Here is a 21,493-nt window from a genome sequence, read left to right as displayed (position 1 = left end):
CACACCTCATACTTTTTATTAATTATATAGGAAAGGAGTAAATAAAAGAAAAAAGCTGTATAGAAACTATTTCTATACGAAAACCAAGGAAGGATTCCTATTTAGTTAGCAGGTTTAGAGATAACTACAAGTTTAGGTTTTTGACTGCCATGGCAAAAAAAAACAAGTTTTATTCACCGTAATTCATTGCAGTTTAAGAGGTATACATTTACTACTGTCCTCTTAGTGATAAATGATGTACCTGTGCTGGAGTCAGACACTGGGAAGCCCAGTTTTGATGTCAGTCTGGATCTAATAAAAGGCAAATAATACGTGCAATTAATTCATCAACTTACATTAAGGTCAGTGACTCCCTCGTCTATCTGTCTTTTGTTTCGATTGGAAGACGTGGAAGATGTTGAATGCAGCTCACGATAGGATATCTTGCCAGTGTGCCAATTGCTCCAGAAGATCTTGTTGCCCTTCACATAGACATCCATGGCATCAATACGGACATTCTCATCCCCTCTAAAAGCCTGCTCGTATGCGGAATTGGGGTTGAATGGATACAGGCTTCGTATCTCATTATCGTCAGCAATGTATAGAACCTGGTTAGATCCTGAAAGCAGAAATGTTTATGGTCAAAAAAATAAGTGGGTGCATGAGATTTAAAAATATCTCACTAAATGAAGTTCAGTACAACTAGTATGTATACACCAACATCTATATACATAGATAAATACCACAAAAAAAACCTTTTGATAACTGTGGACCTTTCAAGGTAAAACACAGAAATTAAGAGTATTGCGTATCCTAATGATAATGGTGCACCCGAGTGAAAAGGGAAAAAGCTGCCTGTTGAGGATTTGAACTGCTGATCTTGCAGTGAAGACTGCAGTTATCAAAATTCCTGTGCACCATTTTCACTATACTATTTTCATTATACTTTACTATAAAAGTTTCTAAATACGGCCTAAAATGTCATAGCTATATATTTTTTACAGAACAAAATATAAATGATTATTTTTATCCACCAAAAAAGAAAAAAAGACATCCTTACCATCTGCTTTGCATGAATGGTTCGTTGACTTGATAAAGTTTTTGGCGCAGGTGCACATGTGTGATCCTTTAGTGTTGTTGCAGATCTGAGAGCATGTACCATAAGTGAGGCATTCATTGATATCTAGAATGAGAGGAATACAAACTAGCTTTTTTTCTTATCCTCTTTGGAAAAATCTATTAGTGAATAAAGCATCAGGGAGTTTGTATGTGCACCTTATAGATTTATACAAAGTGATCATATAGAGTCGCATCCAATGTAAACAATCTGGCCAGTCATTTCATAACCAATACCCATACCTCCCATTGTGTTGTATAATCTAAATAGGGCTTTAGCAGTGCTTTGTAAAGGGAAAGAATTTATCACCCATCCCATGAATCGATACCTGTTTTATACAGTGCAATATCTATTTTGTACTTAAGTCTACTCTGTTGAGGATTCGCCTACCTTAGTACCTGAGGGTACAGGTAGCTTGAAAGTACGTACTGTAACATACATGTATCTATAATGAATCTGCAACACTGAATTATCTGCAATGGGATCACATGCTGGATGGCTTCATGCTGTATAGTTATGTGCCACTGGCAAACATGGATTGCTTATTAAATACACATGGATCTCTCTCTCCAAAGATTGACAAGATGAGGACATGATGCAACTCACACAGGAGTCAAGGTCAGTCTTAGAAAGAAGTAACTAATGGAATGATTTCGATTCGTAGCTCAGCGTAAACTAAATGAGAACTACCATTAAATCTGGAATTTTTAATCTCATGGAAATAAGAAACTTTCTAAATATAATTAAGTAAAAAAATCTGTACAAGTTCTGTTTCTGAAATCAAGTTACTCTTTTTTGAAGTCTATCTCTACATGCACCACAGTCAAATTTGTATCTAGACAAAGGGAGCAAGGGCCAACTCCTGCACATGGAGAGCTGGTTGGTGAGATGAGAACAGTTAAAGGGGTTGTTCACCTCTTTTTATGCTGAAATTGCAAACTGGAGTGCTGCAGAATATCATTCTCTACAGCAATCTGATTGCTATGGTCCAAATTACCCTAGCAAGAACAATACATTTCTAGCTTTACAGAACATTTGTTTTTTTATATGGGGTCAGTGACCCCCATTTGAAAGCTGGAAAGAGTCAGAAGAAGGTGGCAAATTTTATTATTTCAGAAATGGTACAGAACATTTAATTAATTTAGAAAATTCTATTTTTCCATTAGACAAAGGATAAACTTCATGTCCACCATAAGAAGGGATGAAGTCTAAGAACATAAGCGTACAGTATATCGGATTTTTAAACAAAGCTTTTTTTCAGATTATTAGGTTAAAAATAAATAAGAATCCATTCCAGATCTCAATGTGTTTCAGGCTTAGAACCCCACATCCTCTAGTTTATTGCTTTAAGTCCTAAAGTTTGGTAACCTGTGCTCTAGCAGGACAATGCAGGTACCACTGGGACAGCGTTTAAAGGAGGTTGTACCTTTGCATGCATTGCTTCCTGGGATCTTCTGGAAACCATTCTGACAAGTACAATACACGGTTGTCTGAGTATGGACGCACTTCATCTCCTCTCCACAAATTGTACTGTTGCCATGACAGCCGTTAATTTTAAGATCTGTCAGGAAAAGTAAAATGCTAGTAAAACTGTATGCAGCTGCTAAAGAACCTAAGCAAAATACATTCGTCAGGACAAGAAACAATAAAACTGGAAGAGCTTTTTATTAATTTAAATACAATCAATGGCTATCATTACCTGTAGATTACAGTGCATGGTTTATAAGTCCAATGAACTCATTTATGAACTCATGTATTATACCAAAAGTATATATGTATAGGCTAGCAGCCAACTAATGCGCATACATGCAGACTGTATCAGTAAATGTCCGCACAGACACAAGTTAGTTATACAAATGCCTGCATACAGACTGGATGAAGCTCTAGAGAGTGAACGCTGCATTACACGCACCAGGATAGCAACTCTCTTCATCTGAACCATCTCCACAGTCATCAAACAGATCACAGCGCAGACTGGAACGGATACACTTGTTGTTCTTGCACTGGAACTCCTCTTTCTCCATGTCACAACTTTTGGGTTTCTTGTCTTGTGTACAAAAAATAAAAATGCATCAGTTGACAATGGACACTGGAATTTTTCTTTCTTTATTCATTAAACTGGAAACTACGCTCTAAATTTATTTCACATAAAACAACCCATATTCAAAAGATTTTTGCATCTTAACATAACTTTTATATGAGAATATATCTTTCTAATAATATGTGACATTGAATTATTCCAAAATGAAATGTTGCCATTTTAGATGCTAAAGTCTATATACCTCTGGCTTGTACAAAGCACTGGGCTCGCATATAAACCAAGGGCTTTTTTGTGCTAGGATACATCAACAGATATAGGTGCATCTTGGCCAAGCATGCCCCAGCAACCTATAAGCTGTGTCACTCACCACAATGTTCTTCATCTGTGCCGTCACCGCAGTTATCAATACCGTCACAGACACGTGCCATGCTCAGACAAACACGGTCATTTCTACAACGGAACGGCCTATATGGTGGACAGGTAAACTTCACTGCCAGAGACAAAAGCAGGACAAAAACCAAAGTGTCAAAACATTCTAAATGCACAATTATTTAATTGAATAGGATACCCAACAATCAAGGTAAATGCATAGAATTGTAGCCTTGCTTTTTCCCTACCAAGATCCCTAACCTATGTGTCCCTTAAAATGTTTAATCAGGACAGGGCGAGTCTTTGGTTGTCAGTGTATCCTGCATCCAAATTACCTGAATTTTAGATCTCTCACTAGCTAAATTTACTTTGATTCTGCAATACTTAAACAACTGGTCATTATAGCCAATTATCCTATCCATATACTCAGTGACATGTCCCGTTCGACAATCCCTGTTCATTTGTTTATTATTTGATTACTTATGGTTATCGATATAAACTAGTAAGCGATAGAACTTCACATTAGTATCCCTTAATATAGTAGACATATCTACAAATAAAAATAATACGTAAAGTTTATTAGTTAAAAGGACACAAATGCGCTGCATATATCCTTAAGGGATGGATGCGACCCTTGGAAACTTAGCAGGGAGGATCTTGGTCCCCCAGTTTAGGCTCTGCTCCATTTAGGAAAACAACAAAAATAAAGTTGTAGTGTGATTGGTCCTATAGATTAAGCAAATATTTCATAAGAATGTTTTAATGTATAATTACAGCTATTAACCAATTCTTTATACATTAAAGTTCAGACCTGGTCCGTTTATCTGTTTTTATCTTGTGATGTAAACATTTTACTCTTATTAAGAAGATATGTCATATTTATGACTGTATGTTCTATTTTAAAAAAAACTTTCAATAAAAAATATTGAAACCTAAAATGTTTAATCAGCTACAATTTCCATGGCCTATTAAATAATATACATCAGAGGATACCAAAACTGTATTTTAACAAAGGATGGCCTGGATCGTCCATAATTATACATTTAAGAATTTGAGCCAAAGCCACATTCCTGTAGTAATCTACAGTCATTACTTAATGAGAGATAGTAAGGAGGCTCGTTGTTTAGAAGTCCAATACAGTGCATGATTTAGAAGTCCAATTAACTCATTTTACTAATTGTGACACATATTTTGCCATGTATTATACCAAAAGTTGATATAGGCTAGCAGAAAACTAATGTGCATACATCCAGACTGTATCAGTAAATGTCAGCACATGATCTTCAGACACAAGATTTGCAAATGCCTGCATTCTGACTGGATGAAGCTCACTTACAGCACTCTTCTGGTTTCTCATCCGAGTTGTCCCCACAGTCATCCTCTCCATCACACTTCCAAGCTAGAGGTTTGCACAGGGTGTTCTGACACTGAAACTCATCCATTGGGCAGGTCCGTACTGAAAGGCAAACTTCATCAAACAATATGCACAGCACTAAAACTAGGTCCACAGGTGTACTAGAATTGTGCTGGGGAAGCAAACAACCATTAGGTTTCAGTAGCGGCTCACAAGTTATCCTGTAGTTCAGGTGCAACCTACACCGAACCCTATGCCTGGTTCTAAAGCCACTTACTGCAGACAACATTTAATCATCCAATAAAACCGAATATACCAAGTTGATGCTGTGACTTGGGTACCTCTGCCAATAAATATCCAATAGTGGCAGCTTACACTGGGAAACTCCAAGGACCTATCGAGTAAATACTTAAATTAAATACATCTGTTAAGGCTGAGATCTGACACTTTCCGTGTCTACGCACTTCCTAAGAGAATTTGTTTTTACCAGATTTCTTAATGAAATAAAAAGACCCCATACAGTGTAAGACTTACGAGCACACATAGTGGTATGGCATGAATGGACAACTCATTGAAAAGTGTTGGAGATAAAATGGAAAATGCAATTGTAAATATGGACTTGATCAGTTCTTGGAGTTTCCCGGGGTGCATTGCCACTATTGGATATTTGTCGTACTGAAAGGCATATTGACAACATGGAAGTCAATAATTCCCCAATCTCTTCCAAAGAAGGTTCAAAACTGCTTCCTGATGGGTCCCACAAGGCACACTCATATTTTTCTCAGTGTACTGTATGGCTGCTGTACGAGTGAAACCTTCATATAAAGCAACTTTACCCTTGCCTGGCTTTATATGGGAAATAACAAGACAACACAAGTCATCCTTTTGAAACATTTGCCATTCTGCAGTCTAGGTAAAGTAGTTCTCTTTCATCCTCTTCCTGCCATAAAAAAATAATTCTACTGGCCAGAAACATTGAGGCTATACAAGGAGAACTATCAGCTAGAAAAAGGTGTAATGGTTTTAAGGTGCTTAATGTGTTCCCCCAAAGAAAGCCATTAGAGACATTTTCAGGCAGTTACAAGAAGGAGCTGTGAATCTTCTTGTGAGACATAGCCTCAAGATAAAAAGTGTATGCAGCATTTCATACAACAAAACAGTACACAGAGTAACTTGTAATTATGGAATTTTGTCCCTCTAGAATTAAAGCAATAGAAGAAATACATCTTGATAGAGATAGAAGCCATATTAAAGATCTCTGAATCCAATAGCATTGGATTGGACCTGGCACTGACCTGTGTTATGGCAGTTCTCTTCATCACTACCATCCATGCAGTCAGCATCTGCATCACAGTGCCAGCGATGTGGGATACAGTGGCCATTGTTACACTGGAACTGATCTGGCTCACAACGCACCTTGCAGTCTTTCTGTTGGGGAAAAATAAACATACACTAACTGATGAAGTGCACAAAAAACCTTAGTTTGTAAGTGGAGTTAAAGTGTCCATATGATTTTTGCTTTATCTGACCAACCAACCTTGGGGCTATTGTACAATTTATGATTTTCACTTGCATCTCCTAATAAGAACAAACTGTTTGGGCCAGATCTGAAACTTCAAATAAACACGGTGGAGTGTGGACGTCATTCTTACAGATATTTGTCCTTACAGAGTCAGCTATAGCACATTTGGTTATCCCATAGCTTCAGGCAATCTTTTATTTTAAGATTCTAAAAAATTGTGAGCACTTAAGTGGGACAATATGTTTGCATGTTGGAGGTGAGTTTTCAGAAGCTACTCAAAAAAGGTAAAAATATCAACCATTACTTAACAGGGGACAACTTCTCGAGATTAGTATAAAACCTGCACACTGTCTTTGTAGATTACATATGGCTTTATGCAATGGAAGTATAAGGGGTTGGGATGTGAACGGCTGCTTTGTTTGTGCTGGAGTTGTGTTGTAGTTGCATAGTTTTCCTTCTGTGGGAAGGGTAAAAAATGAAATATTGGCCTTGATTCAGTATTGAACATCCCAGCTTAATTCCTTAGCATGGTCATAGCTACTTATTTTATTCATATCATAAGTATCATAAGAAGCCATTAGACAAACTGAAATGTACAGAAAACCCCTGTTGTTTGGCACACAGTTTAAAGTCTCACCTCATCAGACCCATCAATGCAGTCATGGTCACCATCACACTTCCACCGACCAGCAATACAACGCCCATTGGCACATGAAAATTCACTTTCTGAGCATGGTCTGGGAGCTAAAGTAAAAAGAAAAGAAATTAGGGCAAATGTAATTCATTTTAACACCACTCAGATATAACGGATTTACTAATTCATATTGTAAATTGCATCATTGCAGTTACCAGTACAGACATCTACAAGTCTTTGTTACTTTATATTCCAATGACCCCTTGTTTGTTACTACAAATTTATTGTTTTACAGCACAGTGCTTTGCCCTCAAGGAGCGCTTTACAAATAAAAATATACATACATACAAGTCACAAAAAAAAAAAATAGATTGTTTGCTATGGGTAACTGCAATAAAAATGTAAAGACATGTACAATTTTAGTCACTTATCTATTCCTTATGGTGTACCAGTAACACATTAATGCCATGACACAGTGAGGAGTGCATATTTGTCATGGCATAAATAAATATATATAAATTTACATGCCCTAGCCCTGTAAGTTTATAAATCCAAACTGTGTGGTGCTGGAAAAAAAATTCCCATACAAGCATCATATTTATTTTGTAAGCTATTCTGTTTATTGTAGGAAACAGAGGAGACATGCTTGGATTTGTTTACTAGCAGAAAACACCAGGAGAAAGGGAAGGGCTAGAGAACAACAACAAGGAAAGCTAAGAGAGGAGAGCATGATTAGTTGGTGTTAAATGTAAATATTCTGCACCTACCTCTGCAGGCCCACAGGGACGACAGTGTTAAAATGGAGAAAAACATAACATGAGGTGAAATGGTACCAACACAAATACACAACATGTGAGAACAAGAGGTGGCCTCCTATGCTAGAGGGAAAACAAGTTCCAAACCCTCAGACAGATGACATGAGAAGGAAGACAGACATGTTATATATATGCAGGGAAATATGAACAAGAGGAAAATATATAGCAGTAAAATACCACTGTTTGATTCTGCAGGATGCCATTGGTTAGGAAGTTAGGAGCAATATGTACCCTATGATCTCACGAGAATGTAGAAAGTGAGATGGTGTGATTTGTGAACAAACAGACTCTTCAAGAAAAGAAAAACAAAAACAAGACCTGCTGGCCAAGGGCGGTCATACTTTCAGCTAGTCACCAGATGCAAAGTACAACAGAGCTGGCACTTGTATCTGATGGCAGCTGGTATAAGGCAGGTTTGGCACTTTTCATTGCTCAAATACATGCTGTAAACAACAAAGAAACACAATGCTCTAAATTGCAATGAACAATGCCTAGTTTAGCAGATACAGAATTTTTTTTTAAAAAAAAAACTTATAAAAATGATGAAAGTATGATGTTAAATAGCACATACTGCATGTCTCCTCATCCGAGTTGTCTCCACAATCATTGTCATAATCACATTGCCAGCGGCCAGGGACACATCGGTTATTCTTACAGCGGAACTGATATGGTTCACAGGTTCTCTCGTCTACATCAATGAAAACAAAAGTCTTAATGCTGTTACAGTACAGTGGACCTTCCTTGGCATTATGTTTAAATGCATCATATTACTGTTCTTACAGCATCATGTGGCTGTAATAATTGCAGTGAGCTTCTTTAAAAGCGGAAAAAAATAAAGTAATGTTTCTGGTTTACCCCAGTAAAATTGCCTTGACAAATGTGCAATATATTTAAATAGTTTAGTAAAATGCCACAAGCTTTGGTCTGTGTTTCAAACAAATAGTATATTCTGCTAAAAGATGGTCCTATGCAGAACACAATGTTATTTGCTGTTTATCTGCAATCAACAAAAAAAAAACAACTATTTTCAACTGCCCTGAAAATCCTTCTAGTTCTTAAACAAGCACATGCCATTATACAAGCAAGTAATACCACTTGTATGTGATTATTCTAGAACAAAGGACATTGTTTTTTGTTTTTTAATAACAGAAGCTCAATATGTTTTGCATAAACATCAAAATGCGGAGACACATCAACCTGGTCTGGTATTGTATTTTACAACTTCTTACAGAAATATAAACATGTTTTCTTTATGCTGCTTTTATGCAAAGAACATAAATTGCAGTATGTAATATTCATCAATACTTATAAAGTTTATTTGTAGAACTATTTAATAAGAATCCCCTACCACACTCCTCCTTGGGCTCATCTGAACTGTCCCCGCAGTCATCTTCCCCATCGCATTTCCAACGTGCAGGTATACATCGGCCTGAGTCTTTACACCGGAACTCATCCACACCACAGGTCATCTGAGCTGCAGGTAAATGGGGGGGGGGGGGAGCTGAATTTCTTGGCAACTATAGCAAAAGCTGACTTAAAATCAGAATAATATATAATAACCTGCTGAGCCAAAACAGAGATTTCAAGTTCTATTTCTTGTGGTTATCATTAGATTATGGAAGCACTAGGGCATGAGCTATATTTGCTGTAGTTGTGTGCATTACAAAAGTGACATAAAGGTGATTGGAAATGATTAAAGGACTCTTGCACCTGGCACACATGGTGCACAAATCTGCCATACACTTTCATGGTGTAAAAGCTATGACTCCCTGTGCCAAATGGCAATTCTAGAAAAAGAAAAATCAGAAAATATGACAGGACTAGATAAGCAAGAAGAGTGGATTAAACCATATTACGTTTAGTAGCTCTCAGTATTCTCTTGCTAAAGAAACAATAGGTGTGCTTACTGCAGTTGTCTGGCTCATCCGATGCATCCACACAGTCATTATCCCGGTCACAGACCCACACACGAGGAATACATCGCTTATTAACAGCACATTGGAACTGATTGGGCGCGCATGTGACTTCAGCTGTACAACAGGGAATGAAAAATTCAATGGATAACACCATTCCACCTTCCTTAATTTATTTAAAAGAAAAATCTACTCTTCAATCACAAGTTTCACTCATGGTCTATCAAGTACTTACGACAATCCTTCTCATCATCCCCATCACCACAGTTGTCCTGTCCATTACAGCGGAATATGCCAGGAATGCAGCGATTAGTATTGGTGCACTTGAACTGGCTGGGCAGGCATACATGGATATCTAATTGCAAATCAATGAATACAAGTGAATATAAACACTGTACAACATGAACATTATGAACATAAATTCAGTCCAAAGTAGCTTTCCTGGGGTTCAGAGGGCTCAGAATGAAGGGGTTTGCTGATGTTAATCTTTGATTAACAGTTATCAGTTAACATCATTTCATGAAAAATGCAGGGCTGTTTTGTGGTTTTGTAGCAGCATATCAGAAGAGAATATCATTGCTGGACTCTGTGAAAGGATTTTGTGAGAAAAAAACTAATTCAGACATAGAATGGAAAGATAGAAGAGCTGAAGTGCTGCTGGATGACTCCCTTTCCATTTATACAACATATGTATACATAATATTTCAACTAAGTGACATGATAATATTATCTTGTCACTTAGCTGAAATATTTTAAATGCTTGTCCTAGGGGGTGGAGCTTGATTCCACACTAAACTTATAAGTGATCATCAGTAACCAGCATCCCGGCCCCTTTGGGGGACACATCGACTAATTTCTTTGCCATATCTGCTGAGAGTCCCCTCTGCACACTGGTGGAGATCACAGTATGGCCAGCTGCAAAGAAAGAAGTCGGCACCTTCTTTAAACGACAGACCAAGGGCCCAGCTAAAAATCAAGATGGCGCCACATACATGCTCACAAAAGAAAGACTTGGAGACAGTTTTGGGCAATCTATTCACTAAACTCACTACATAATAGCGCACACAAACCAATACACTGGAGAAAAAGTATGGCGAACTTTTACTTTCACAAGATAAGCTACAACAAGTTATTTCATTTTATATATATGTTTATATATATATATATATATATATATATATATATATATATATATATATATATATATATATGTTTATATATATATATATATATGTTTATATATATATATATATATATATATATATATATATATATATATATATATATATATATATATATATATATATATATATATTTATTTATTTATTTATATATATATTTATATATATATATATATATATATATATATATATATATATATATATATATATATATATATATATATACGAAAATGTACCTGGTTTCTTTACGGATTTACAGAAATTATTTTAGCTTCTTTAAACTAGTCAATAGGGTTCACAGAGCCCTACGCCCTATAGCACAGCCTAGGAAACCTCCTATGGATGTTAATGCCAGACTTCGCTATTTTAAAACTAAAGAAGACCTAATCCGATCAGCAAAAAACAGGAGGCAGTTGAACTTAATGGGTAACCACTCCAACTGTTCCCCGACATAGCACCAACTACTTTAATTCTGTGTTGTGTTGGTAGGTTAGGGCTCTCTGGGTTTGTTGGTGGTATAAGGGATCTAGTATATCTGTATAAAGGACTTGGCATGCCCTAGGTTTTTATGCACAAGGTTTAAGTAACTGGCTAGGTATGTAGGTATGCTGTTTTTGTTTTTTTTAGCTACTAGCCTTCCATTGTGATTTAATATTCTGGCAGGTCTCCACTTCATTTAAAAATAGGTTATAGATATATATATATATATACTGAAAAAAAAAGAATTTTGGCAAGGTGTGTTATATAATTGGCAAAAAAAATTATATATAGAATATAGTATGGTTTTATAGTGTAAGACCTGGCAGAGGTTGAACACTTTTTTGTGCAGGGTGAAATGTGAAATTCGCAGCCAAGTCTCCATTTCCACAATGCCTTGTATGTCAAGTGACTGTAAAGAAGATGAATCATAGAAGTTGCAAGGAACTGTGGAAAATGGGATTTTGTCTGAAGGAGAACAGACTGTTGCCAAATTGTTTCAGTGGTACAGGTACAGTACCTATAGTCTAACCAGTAGCGAGAATATAAATAAGAGACAGAGAAGACAGATGGCTTTCAGTAGCAGCTGCATTTAAAAATAAATTTAAGCTTGGAAACATTTTATTTTACAACCTGTTAAAACGGACTATATGACTAACAATAACAGACTGTTTTAAAAACTTTAATTAGGCACGTTGGTGAACATCAAGAAGCGGAGACCCCTTGAGGAGAAAAGATAAGCGTTCATTTGACACGAGCTCTGTGGATTCTGAACTCACAAAGAGTCAGAACATGAACAGAAAAAAAATGACTGAGTTTTATAAACTTGGGAATCTATGACATAAGAACTTATGTGCGTAAAAGGGCGTTACCATTGTAAGAGAATAGAGATTTGTTTTTCACAGAAAAACAAATAACTTCTCAAATATCCAATGGGATGGTTCTTCTTCAGTGTCAAGGTGATATGACCAGCTTGACAACAGAACCCATCCAAGTCAGGAGTGCTCCCGTGGGAATCTGCAAACACTTTTTTTCCCTTTCTCAGGCATATATAATAAATGCTTAATATTGCTGAAACGCAAGGAGAAACTGTGCCCTGCTTGATATCCGCTGATGTTATTCTAGCCTGAAAGTCTTGTTTTGCAGTCATTTAAAAAGGGGAAGGCACAATGCTGTTGCCAAAGGAAAATACTTTTTGGATTATAGACCTACACAATGAGCAGTTCCTTACCACAGTTGGCTTCATCAGAGTTATCTTGGCAGTCATTGTCTCCATCACATATGAAAGCAGGATTAGTACAGATGCCAGTGGAACACTGGAACTGCCCTGGGCGGCATTTAAACTCCGCTATTGTAAGAGAAAAACAGATGTGAAGCACAAAGAAGGAAAAAACAATAGCAAACGCTAATGGCCTTGTCTGAAAATTCCAGCCATGGCAACTTCTCTGTCATGGTCATTTAATATTGTGTATTTTGGATTATTTACATGTGCTTGATTTATAATTGTAAAAAAAATTTTGTAATAAAATTTACCAGAAATTAACTCTAACTATAAAGCAACGTCAAATCAATCTGACAAGTTTCCATACAGGCCATCTAATCAGCTAAAGGTGGGCACTTTCTAACTTCCAAGCAAAGCCATATTTTTCTGCTTTCTCATAATCCTATAAATATCAATGAGATGCAAGTCAGTACATGACTGGCAGTCATAACAAGACATGCTAGAATACCACTGTAATCAGAATACAGGTTATGGGACCTGTTACTCAAAATGCTCAGAGCAACGGGTTTCCGGATAAGGGATTGCTGATGTCCATACCTACAATAACAATCCTTTAAATATTAAACCGAAAAGGATTGTTATGCCTCAAATAGGTATTAATTATATCTTAGTCGAGATCAAGTTAAAGGTACGGTTTTATTATTACAGAGAAATATAATAAAAAAAAAAACAGAATTATTTGTTTACAATGGAGTCTATGGGAGATGGCCTTCCCATTATTATAAGCTTTCTGGATAACTGGTTTCCGGATAACTGATCGCATACCAGTAAATGAGTTTTAAAAAAAACTTGGAAGTAAAAAATAAGAGTCATGTCTTACGGCAATCGGCAGGCTCATCAGATCGATCCCCACAATCATCCTCTGTGTCACACTTCCACCAGAATGGGATACATTTATCATTTTTGCATACAAACTAAAGGGAATGAATGGATACAGGTGTACTTAGCAATTTAGACATGCAGCAAAATTAAATATATAGTAGATTGAGGTGTGTTATCCATGAACAGATTCATACCATGATTAAATAGCTACTCTTTGGGAAAAAAATTACTTACAATGAAAAGTGTACAGCAGATTATTTTCCTCTCTAGAAAAGAGGCACGTCACACTTGAATTAATGTGTTCAGATTTTTTTTCTTTAAAACAATTGTTCAGTATAAAAATAAAAACTGGATAAATAAGAGCGGCTGTGCAAAATAAAAATGTTTCTAATGTATAAAGGCTGGAGTGACTGGATGTCTAACATAATAGCCAGAACACTACTTCCTGCTTTTCAGCTCTCTTGGTTTTCACTGATTGGTTACCAGGCAGTAACCAATAAGTGAATTGAGGGGGGGGGGGTCACACGGGTCATACCTGTTGCTTTTGAATCTGAGCTGAATGCTGAGGATCAATTGCAAAGAACAGTTATGTCCCATGTGGCCCCCCCCTTCATGTTGCTGACTAACTCAGAGTTAAAGCGCTGAAAAGCAGGAAGTTGTATTACACATCCAGTCAATCCACCCTTTATAGGTTGCATTTTTGACTAACTAAGTATATTAGCCTAAACACTTGTCAGTTGGCACTTTTAAAGCATGCATTACAGATAGATGTAAAAGAGAAAATTTCTAACTACAAGTTGTAGCAAAGGTACGTAATTAGTGGGGTTACAGTTGCCCAACACTTCAAATTACACTTGCTCTACTTTTAATTTATGTCACACATATGAGCCCACATATGGGATTTATTATCTGGAATACTTGGGATCTGTCTTTCTGTAACTAGGATCACAATTCCCTTAGGGTATTATAGGAGAAAGCATTGCCATATTTCTGTGTTCTAGATAACAGGTTACTGGATAGTAGATGCCATTTAACATCCCCTTACCTGACTGGCAGTGCAGTTGGAGACACATGTTTTGCCATCTGCCCCCAGGTTGAAGTTTGTGGGACAAGCACACTTATATCCTCCATTAGGTGAAAGAAGACACAGGTTACTGCAGCCACCATTATTGGTTTTACAAGGATGATTGGGAACTAGAACAAGAGAAAAACAAGTCTGTGCATGAATTTACATATCACAGTTTATTCACACAACTATCACCTTCCCTTTAGACTCTTTTATATCATATTGTAATTATTTGTTTACAGTTAACCACTATATCAGCTAGCTACTTATTAGCCGAGAAAAGAAGCTCATGTTTATTCCAAATAAAGCTGGTATTTAATGCTTTCCCCTGGAGTCCGCTATGTTACTCACCATCTGGCTGTCGGTATAGATGGTAGATATGGATGTCCATAGGTCGATGCAGTGTGCTGATCAGCATTGACTTGTCTACTCCAGTGGTTTTGTGTGCTCTGTTTATAGATTTTGTCTCCCAGTCTGTCCAGTAAATGTAGTCTTCAAAGAGTGTTAAAGCAAAGATGTGTGGGATGTCTTGGCTCATCACTAAGGGAAGATAATCATGGGTATATTTATGGCATCTTAGGATCCTACACTACAATTTATTTTGCTCTAGCAAATGTTATCAATTGAGAGACAGTTTTCTCCACCTTAATCTGTGCTTAGACTACCTACAGTTGTCACTTATTGAAAAGGAGCATGTTTTTTAATTATAGTAACATCACTAGCAACAGACATAACTGGTCAGAAAGACCATGCTACATCTACTCACCGAACGTAACTGTTGTATCTGTCTGAACTTATGTTTAAACAAAAGATGTTACATGAATGTCTGACAATTTTAACTCCTTAGCAAATTGTACCAAGTAGCAACAACCTAAAATGCTATTCACACTACTGTGAAATCTCCTTGACATCACTTTGACATCACTTTGTTGGGGGTTACATCAGCCAAAATTAAAATCATTATTCAAGAATCATAACATGGCATTATTTGTATTGTATATATTTACAAACCCTAGTGAACAAACAGACACTTTGGACCCTAAAGGCAAGTGCATACTGTACACATTGGGCCCAGAGCTATTTCCAACACCCATCACACCCTCAGTGGTTAGACACATGTAACACATCTCCATGCAATCACACATTTATAAACCAGGTCCCGTTCAAATTGGCACCACTCTATACAAGTAGAACATGATTTAATGCCATATAAGAAATTGAGCCAGAATGATTCCTTGCTCTGCCTATTATTGCCCTATTTCTAAACAGTCACTTTTATAATATAACACCCATAGGATTATTCACCTGTGTGCCGGTTGCTACCATCAAGACTGGCAAATTGAATATAGTCTTCTCTGGCATCTGCCCAGTATATTCTGTCGTTGACATAATCCAGTGTGAGGCCATTGGGCCATGTTATCTTTGAGTCCACAATAACGCTTCGATTTGTGCCATCCATGCCAATTTTACCAATAAGAGAATTATCACCCCAGTCTGTCCAATACAGGTAACTGTAGAGGAAAGAAGTATTAATTACATCTTTTAACTAAAGGCTTAAAAAAAACAAAAAAAAAAAACAGTTGAACAAAAAATTATGAACAGAGACAAGGGGAGTTATTAAAATTTTTCTCCCAATTGTCTTAAAACCACTCCGACCAAATCCGCACAGACTACCCCCCCCCCCCATTTATCAATACATTTTTCGCAAAAAATTCTTGTGCGGGAAAAGACTTGATAAAATCGTGAAAAATCTGAATGGTATGATTTTACGTATTCTTCACCAAAAACGGTGACTTTTTTGGATTTGATGTCTGAAGCATGCGACTTTTCCAGATTTGACGCCCGAAACAACGAAATCTTTGGTTTACTGAACGTAACCCAGCGCAGATCAGGATATCTTCATTTGTAAAAGGGACATCTGCCATTGACTTCTACATGATCTCGGCAGGTCTAAGGTGGAGTATTTTTTTATTTGGACTTTTAACATCATCAGTGTTTAATAAATATCGACAAATTCGAGCTATTTCCTTAAAAAAAATTAGTTTTTCCTCTTTAAGAGGAACAGAATCTGAACAAAATCAGAACAAAATCTGACTTTAATAAATAACCCCATCATATCCTTATAAGACCTTAGAGTGCACAACTTGTATATGCACGCAGCACACACCTCGTCTTTCCTCCGGGTTGCCTTTATGTAAGATAGGAATAGTAGGTATAATGGCAGAATTAACAGGATAGGATGGAAGTAAAGAGGAGATCCTAGAAGTCTTATTCCCTAAGGCTATGGACACACAGGCTGTTGTCAGCCTGCATAGTTTTGCAGGCTGAGAGAAGCAGATCTATTCAGTGCCCCTGCTCCATTGATTTGAATCAGATCAACCTTTGTATGCTTACACATAGCGGAGCTGAAGTCTGATCTGATTTAAATCAATGGAGCAGGGGCACTGAGCAGATCTGCTTCTCCCAGCCTGCAAAAATAGGCAGTCTGACACCAGCCTGTTGTGTCCATAGCCTAAAGCTCTTCCCCTTAAAGTGCTTCCTTTGCATCAATAATGGTGGTTTTTACTTTTCATTCAAAGACAATTATTGTAAATCTTCCTAATTTTATATCCAATAACCTCTGATCAATAAATGGTCTGTGCTGCAATGCAAAGATAAGATTACTGTATGTTTCTTACCCATGCTGCACATCCACCACTAATGCACGGGGCTCCCTTAGGCCAGAGTTAACCAGTACTGTGCGATAAGCTCCATTGAGTTTAGACACCTCAATTGTGTCTCTTCCTTTGTCACACCAGTAGAGGTTCCCTCCAACCCAGTCCACAGCAAGACCATCAGGATTACTGAGTCCAGTGCGATGCAGAACCTATTAGATAAGATACATTGTGAAAACTGTAGTCACATAATTGCTGCTAATGCTGATACCTGTTTAGAACAACCATGAGAATCCCTATATCCGGCAGAAAACATAGCTGGTAGAGTAGAGATTGTTAATTCAAATCTTATATCCATTGGTTATTGTAATAGTGCAAACTTGCAGAGTAGTAGCAACATTTGACTGAAGCAATGGCAGATATTCCTTTAATTGCTACCAAACCAACACTAAACCAAAAGAACTGCACAATTAGCGGTCATGCCTTAATAAGAATCATTGTTCTTCTATAACATAATGGTGTTTCTTTCCTAAAAAAGCTGTTTTTTCTTCTACATTTTCAAATGAGAACTGGATTCAGGTCCCATAAGCAGCATGATTTCCATACCTGTTAACTGCAAATATGTGGTGACAAAACAAAATATCGCTCTATTAACTATTTCGTGTGCAAGAGATATTCCTTTATTGCAAATTGTATGAGCTTGTAATAATAAGCCATGTCCAAACACGTGACTGTATATAGTAGAACTTAAAGGGGACCCGGCACCCAAAAAAATATTCAAAATCCTATTTTATCACATTAGTCAAGCAAAATTAACTTTAATTATACCATATAAATTATTTGAATCTTGTTTCCTTTAGTCTAGGAATTCATAATTATAGCAAGCAGGCAGGAACCATTTTGTTATTAAGACAAGTCTTGCATCATCTCAGAATCTTGTTTGTGCACCAGAATGGGGGACCTGATGTCCATCCCCATGCACTGGTTACAAAATTAAATTGTAAAAAGAATAGGGGAATGTGGGGAGTGCAGTGACATCTACGAAGTGCTGAATGGAAAGTTAAAGTAATTGTCCGCCCAGCCTCTATGCCTAAGGCATAGAGAAGGGGCAGACAATATTTGATTGACAGCTGAGTTTTTAAATGAGCTCACAACAGCTATGAATGCTTAAATAAAAAATAGAAATTGGATTTCAAGTTTAATTTGAAAAGGACTTTTATTATACAGCTGTTTGTCTGGTGGCAGGTCTACCTTAAAGGAACAGTTCAGTGAAAAAATAAAAAGTGGGTAAATAGATAGGCTGTTCAAAATAAAAAAATGTTTCTAATATAGTTAGTTGTAATGTATATTATTAAATGTAATGTATAAAGGCTGGAGTGACTGGATGTCTAACAGAACAGAACACTACTTCCTGTTTTTCAGCTCTTTCACGCTGAGTTAGTCAACGACTTGAAGGGGGGCCACATGGGACATATCTGTAACTGTTTAGTGAGTTTGCAATTGATCCTCAGCATTCAGCTCACATTCAAAAGCAACAGTTATGACCCACGTGCCCCCCCCCCAAGTCACTGATTGGTTAGTGCTTGGTAACCAGTCAGTGTAAACCCAGACAGCTGAAAAGCAGGAAGTAGTGTTCTGCCTATTATGTTAGACATGCAGTCACTCCAGTCTTTATACATTACATTTTTGCCTAACGATATTAGAAAAATGTTTTATTTTGCACAGCCTATCTATTTACCCAGTTTTAATTTTTACACTGAACAATTTCTTTATACAGAAGATATAATGAAAAAGTAATTCTGCTTTAGTTTGCGGCTTTTCCCGAGTATACCCACACGTGCACGGAGGTGATTTGACTTGTAAACAGTGATTGGGCTGCAGTTACTTATTGTAAATGACTAAATACAGTGCAAAATACAATGCAAATACCAATTGCTAAATCACCTGCACGTTGCTGCCGTTGATATGCATTCGTCGGATCATGCTCCCTTGAGTGGTGACATCGGTCCAGTAAATCATCTGCTCTCGGTAATCAAAGTCTAGAGCAACTGCATTATTCAGCCCCTGCAAGTGTATAAATCCATCACAGTGTGAGTAGTTCTTTCAATCAACATGGCATGCAGGGATATTTAAACTTTACTAGGCAAGCTAGCTTATATAACCTAAGGCCAAAGTTAATGAGTAGTTAATGAGGCAGGGTAAATCTGACTATCGAGTAATTCCGCTCCAGGTTCTCACAGATATACACCAAGAAACAGAAAACCATAACTGCATATAAACATATATAGTTTCTGTATTCTTTCTAGAAAAAAGTATATTTCTCAAGGACGAGAAAGGCCCTAATGTGGGCCAAAATGTTGGATATGCATTGAATAAAAACACATTTATTTCAAAATAAAATGGAGTGCTGGTCCTATTAAGCTGTATAACAAATTTTGACCATTGCACCCAAAATCATTTCTGATCCGGTAAGATTGTGAACACTGTATATATATACTGGTGTGTATATATTGGTGTGCTGATCTTCTTGACAAGTATATACATAATTTAGATCAAGCACCCATTGTATGTGAAATGGATTAGAGTGCGGATACACACCCGAACTTCACTCCAGTCAAGGAGTACTCTTCATGCCTGGGTGCTGTCAAATGTATTATAGATAGTAGTTCCCCAAGATTCACAATGATTATTCCAAAAGAAGAAGTGGAAATAAAAGCAAGCCACAGAAACTATCTTAATTCTATAGTCACACGTTATTCTCTCATTATCCACCACTAGAATATCTTCACATCAGGGATAAGGGATTGCAACTAGGGCCTAAACCGTAATAGTTAAGATTCTATGTAATCAACTTAATTTAATAAATAGTCCTTATATACAGTGTAATGTCCCTTGTAAGAATTCCTAGAAAGGGAACCACAGGGATCCTCACTTAATAAAGTGCAGTGCAAATAGGTGAAGGACCAAATTAATTACAACCTTGAAAATTACGATTTCATTGTGCAAATTCAATTAAAATTCATCCATGTAAAGTGCCGTGCAATAAATACCCCTATAATAAATATCCCCAATTAATTAATAATGGCAGTAAAAGAGTAATTGTTTCATGTGATCAACCCCAATACGAGATACAATTAATACCACTTGCTCCAGTTCATGAAAATAGATTGGAAATGATGCCCCTGATGAAGTATATACCATACGAAACGCATTGGACCTCTGCTATTAAATAAATTATATTATCTTACAAATTACGAGTGGAGTAGATTATATTATCCCCAAAGTCGGATACCGGACCGCCGAACCAACACATGTAAAGGGAGCCCGGCAACAGACCCATGCCGACATCATCATAGGACGCGCTGAGACAGGAGCTCTACCTATAATCATCGCAAACTGACAGTCCACCTCCCACACAACGATCTATTTGAACCATGCGCAAAAGGCTCGGTAAGTGTAATTTGCCTGCGGGGCGAAACACAAGCTCCGATATTATACTATTGCAGTTTCCCCCTAGGTATACCGGACATTACTTTGAGTACAAGCTGCAACGATCCCTGTGACAAGCATAAAATCAAGCAGCTAATTTGTGAGTAGATCCGACTAACCTACTTATCTGTCGGGGAAAACTGTAATACACTATATAGAATTTCTATCTTTATTTAGACATTGGGGATTCTATATCGTACAAGCACACCAGACTCAGGAACATTTTTTGTATACTCTTTGGATTCACATATATCTCTGGTGCTGCTGACCATTTCCTTAATTGGTCTCTGCGCAGCGCTCACACCCGATTGACATAATTGCACAACATTGGCACAACTATTTCAGACTGAGAATATACAAATCACTTGCACCTGGAAAGAGCCAAATAGGCAATGAGGGTTCAACCCACACGCAAAACCTATTTATCAAGCGTTTAGTGTCTTTCTAAATATAAACTCACCTGTTTAAGTAAGGTATAATTTGATCCTCCAAGGCTAAGCTTTCTCAGGTAGTATCGGTTTGCAAAAATTAGGAACGGCTCCTCAACTGAATGAGAAAATTGCAATTCATGTTAATACACATACATCCCATAATGTATGCAAAGACTGCCATATTTTAGAGAATCAGACATCAGAAATGTTAAGCAATGGTGCACAGTATTGGTCAATAAACTCCTTGGTAAAGTCAGACTTTACAATTATGTCTTATGTCACAAATTGAAAAGTGAAACACGAAATATGGCACAGGAGGGCCTGCTTTTTTAAACCTTCCATGACAA

At 37.0% G+C, this 21,493-nt stretch overlaps 1 protein-coding gene across 1 annotated transcript in view; it reads right to left on the bottom strand.

The window, feature by feature from the left end:
* The window catches only part of lrp1.S (LDL receptor related protein 1 S homeolog), a 190,408-nt gene that overhangs the window by 20,020 nt on the left and 148,895 nt on the right, over positions 1–21,493 (bottom strand). Inside the window, 20 exon segments of the mRNA XM_018250057.2 lie at positions 336–598; positions 1,040–1,162; positions 2,523–2,657; positions 3,009–3,143; positions 3,505–3,627; positions 4,843–4,962; positions 6,156–6,288; positions 7,020–7,126; positions 8,403–8,519; positions 9,180–9,305; positions 9,739–9,861; positions 9,980–10,099; positions 12,634–12,750; positions 13,505–13,598; positions 14,552–14,700; positions 14,924–15,112; positions 15,878–16,083; positions 17,251–17,438; positions 19,171–19,290; positions 21,176–21,261. Coding sequence (XP_018105546.1) covers positions 336–598; positions 1,040–1,162; positions 2,523–2,657; positions 3,009–3,143; positions 3,505–3,627; positions 4,843–4,962; positions 6,156–6,288; positions 7,020–7,126; positions 8,403–8,519; positions 9,180–9,305; positions 9,739–9,861; positions 9,980–10,099; positions 12,634–12,750; positions 13,505–13,598; positions 14,552–14,700; positions 14,924–15,112; positions 15,878–16,083; positions 17,251–17,438; positions 19,171–19,290; positions 21,176–21,261 — 2,774 coding nt within the window.

Source organism: Xenopus laevis, chromosome 2S (genome assembly GCF_017654675.1).
Source record: "Xenopus laevis strain J_2021 chromosome 2S, Xenopus_laevis_v10.1, whole genome shotgun sequence".
In the NCBI taxonomy this organism is placed as follows: domain Eukaryota; kingdom Metazoa; phylum Chordata; class Amphibia; order Anura; family Pipidae; genus Xenopus; species Xenopus laevis.
Note: the sequence above shows the minus strand (reverse complement) of the source record. Positions and strands in the feature narration are given on the sequence as shown.